The 1,454-nt window shown below is 59.5% G+C and overlaps 1 protein-coding gene across 1 annotated transcript; it reads left to right on the top strand.

The window, feature by feature from the left end:
• Positions 1-205: 205 nt before the first annotated feature.
• HOXC12 (homeobox C12) lies at positions 206-941 on the top strand. The gene is made up of 2 exons (XM_027910392.1): positions 206-797; positions 934-941. Exons 1-2 carry the CDS (start codon positions 206-208, stop codon positions 939-941), a joined length of 600 nt encoding a protein of 199 aa, XP_027766193.1.
• The last annotated feature ends 513 nt before the right edge of the window (positions 942-1,454 follow it).

A 1,454-nucleotide genomic window follows, 5' to 3' on the forward strand; every position in this document is an offset into this window, starting at 1 on the left:
AAAAAAGGCGTAAAAAGGCGGAACTCGCTGTTGTGTTTTGTCTCGTCTGCCAGGGGAGGGGAGGGTCTCCCCCCCCCCCCTCCTCCCAGCGTAATTTGGGGGCTCACGTGACCCCCCCCCCGGACCAATGGGCACGAGCCGTCGGTTTAACTATGTTTAATGTCAGATAGCAATAAAGTAGAAGCTTTCGGTCAGGCCCGCGGAAATGGGCGAGCACAACCTCCTGAATCCCGGCTTTGTGGGACCTCTGGTGAACATCCACACGGGAGACACCTTCTACTTCCCCAATTTCCGCGCCTCCGGAGGGCAGCTGCCCGGTTTGCCGTCCCTCTCGTACCCCCGGCGGGAGAACGTCTGCTCCTTGCCCTGGGCATCGACGGAACCCTGCAACGGGTACCCGCAACCCTACCTGGGCAGCCCCGTCTCCATTAACCCTTCCTTCGGCAGAGCCTGCGACCTCGCGCGGGTGGAGGAGAGCAAATGTTACTACCGGGAGAGCTGCGGCGACGGCGGCGGGCTCAAGAGGGAGGAGAGGGGCAGGGACAGTGGCGGGGCCAGCGCCTTGCTGCCCCTCGAAGCCGGCCTCCCCGCTGGCATGGGGGGGAATTTCGGCAAATACGATTATCCCAGCGCCGAGGCGGCGGCTCCTCCTCCTCCTCCCCACGACCCTCCGTCCTGCCAGTCCTTGGAGTCGGACTCCGGTTCTTCCTTGCTCAATGAAGGGAATAAAGGCACGGCGGGAGAAGCGGGGGGTTTGGTGTCCCCCCTGAATCCAGGCGGCACTTTAGGCACCGGTGGTAAGGAGGGTTTTGGGGGGGGAAGGTCTGCTCGTGTTTGTTGTCTTTTGAGCCTCCAAACTTGCAGGTTTGGGGGGGTTTCTCATGAGGGGGAGGGGGTGTCATTGCCGGGCTCGGCGCGTCTATGTGTGCCCAGACCGCTAGGGGTAGCACCGAAATCCCGAATGGTTTATGAGCTGGTGGTGCTGCTTCTTTTAAAAGAAAAGGCTGTAAACATGTAAATATCCCATAAAAAAAAAAAAAAAAAAGGAAAAGAAAAAAAGGGAGAGAGAGAGAGAGAGAGGGAGAAAGGGAGGGAGCCGTGGTTGAGCACCCCAGGCTGCCGGAGCGTCCGGGAGCTTTTGGGGGATATCTCAGAGGTGTTTGTGCCCGAGGGAAGAGGGAGAGAGATGGGAGATGCTTTAAAAAAAGCCAAAATCAACCCCACGACCTCCTGAGTTGCCATTTAGGGGGGGGAGGTTTCACCCTCTTACCTTCCCCGCCCGTCCTTTTCGCTCCGTGTCCCGCTTGTAACGCTTCCCACTTTTCCCTCCCCTCTGCCTCCCGTGCCCTTCCCACGCGTCACCCGCGGGGTCGAGAGGCAGTCGGGAGCTTCCCCAAACACCCACGGCTGGATCGGGACAGCAGGGAAAGGGGGACCGGGTTTTTTTGGTTTTT

Source organism: Empidonax traillii, unplaced genomic scaffold (genome assembly GCF_003031625.1).
Source record: "Empidonax traillii isolate 1590-97213 ecotype Southwest subspecies unplaced genomic scaffold, ASM303162v1 scaffold3371:size32227, whole genome shotgun sequence".
NCBI lineage: Eukaryota > Metazoa > Chordata > Aves > Passeriformes > Tyrannidae > Empidonax > Empidonax traillii.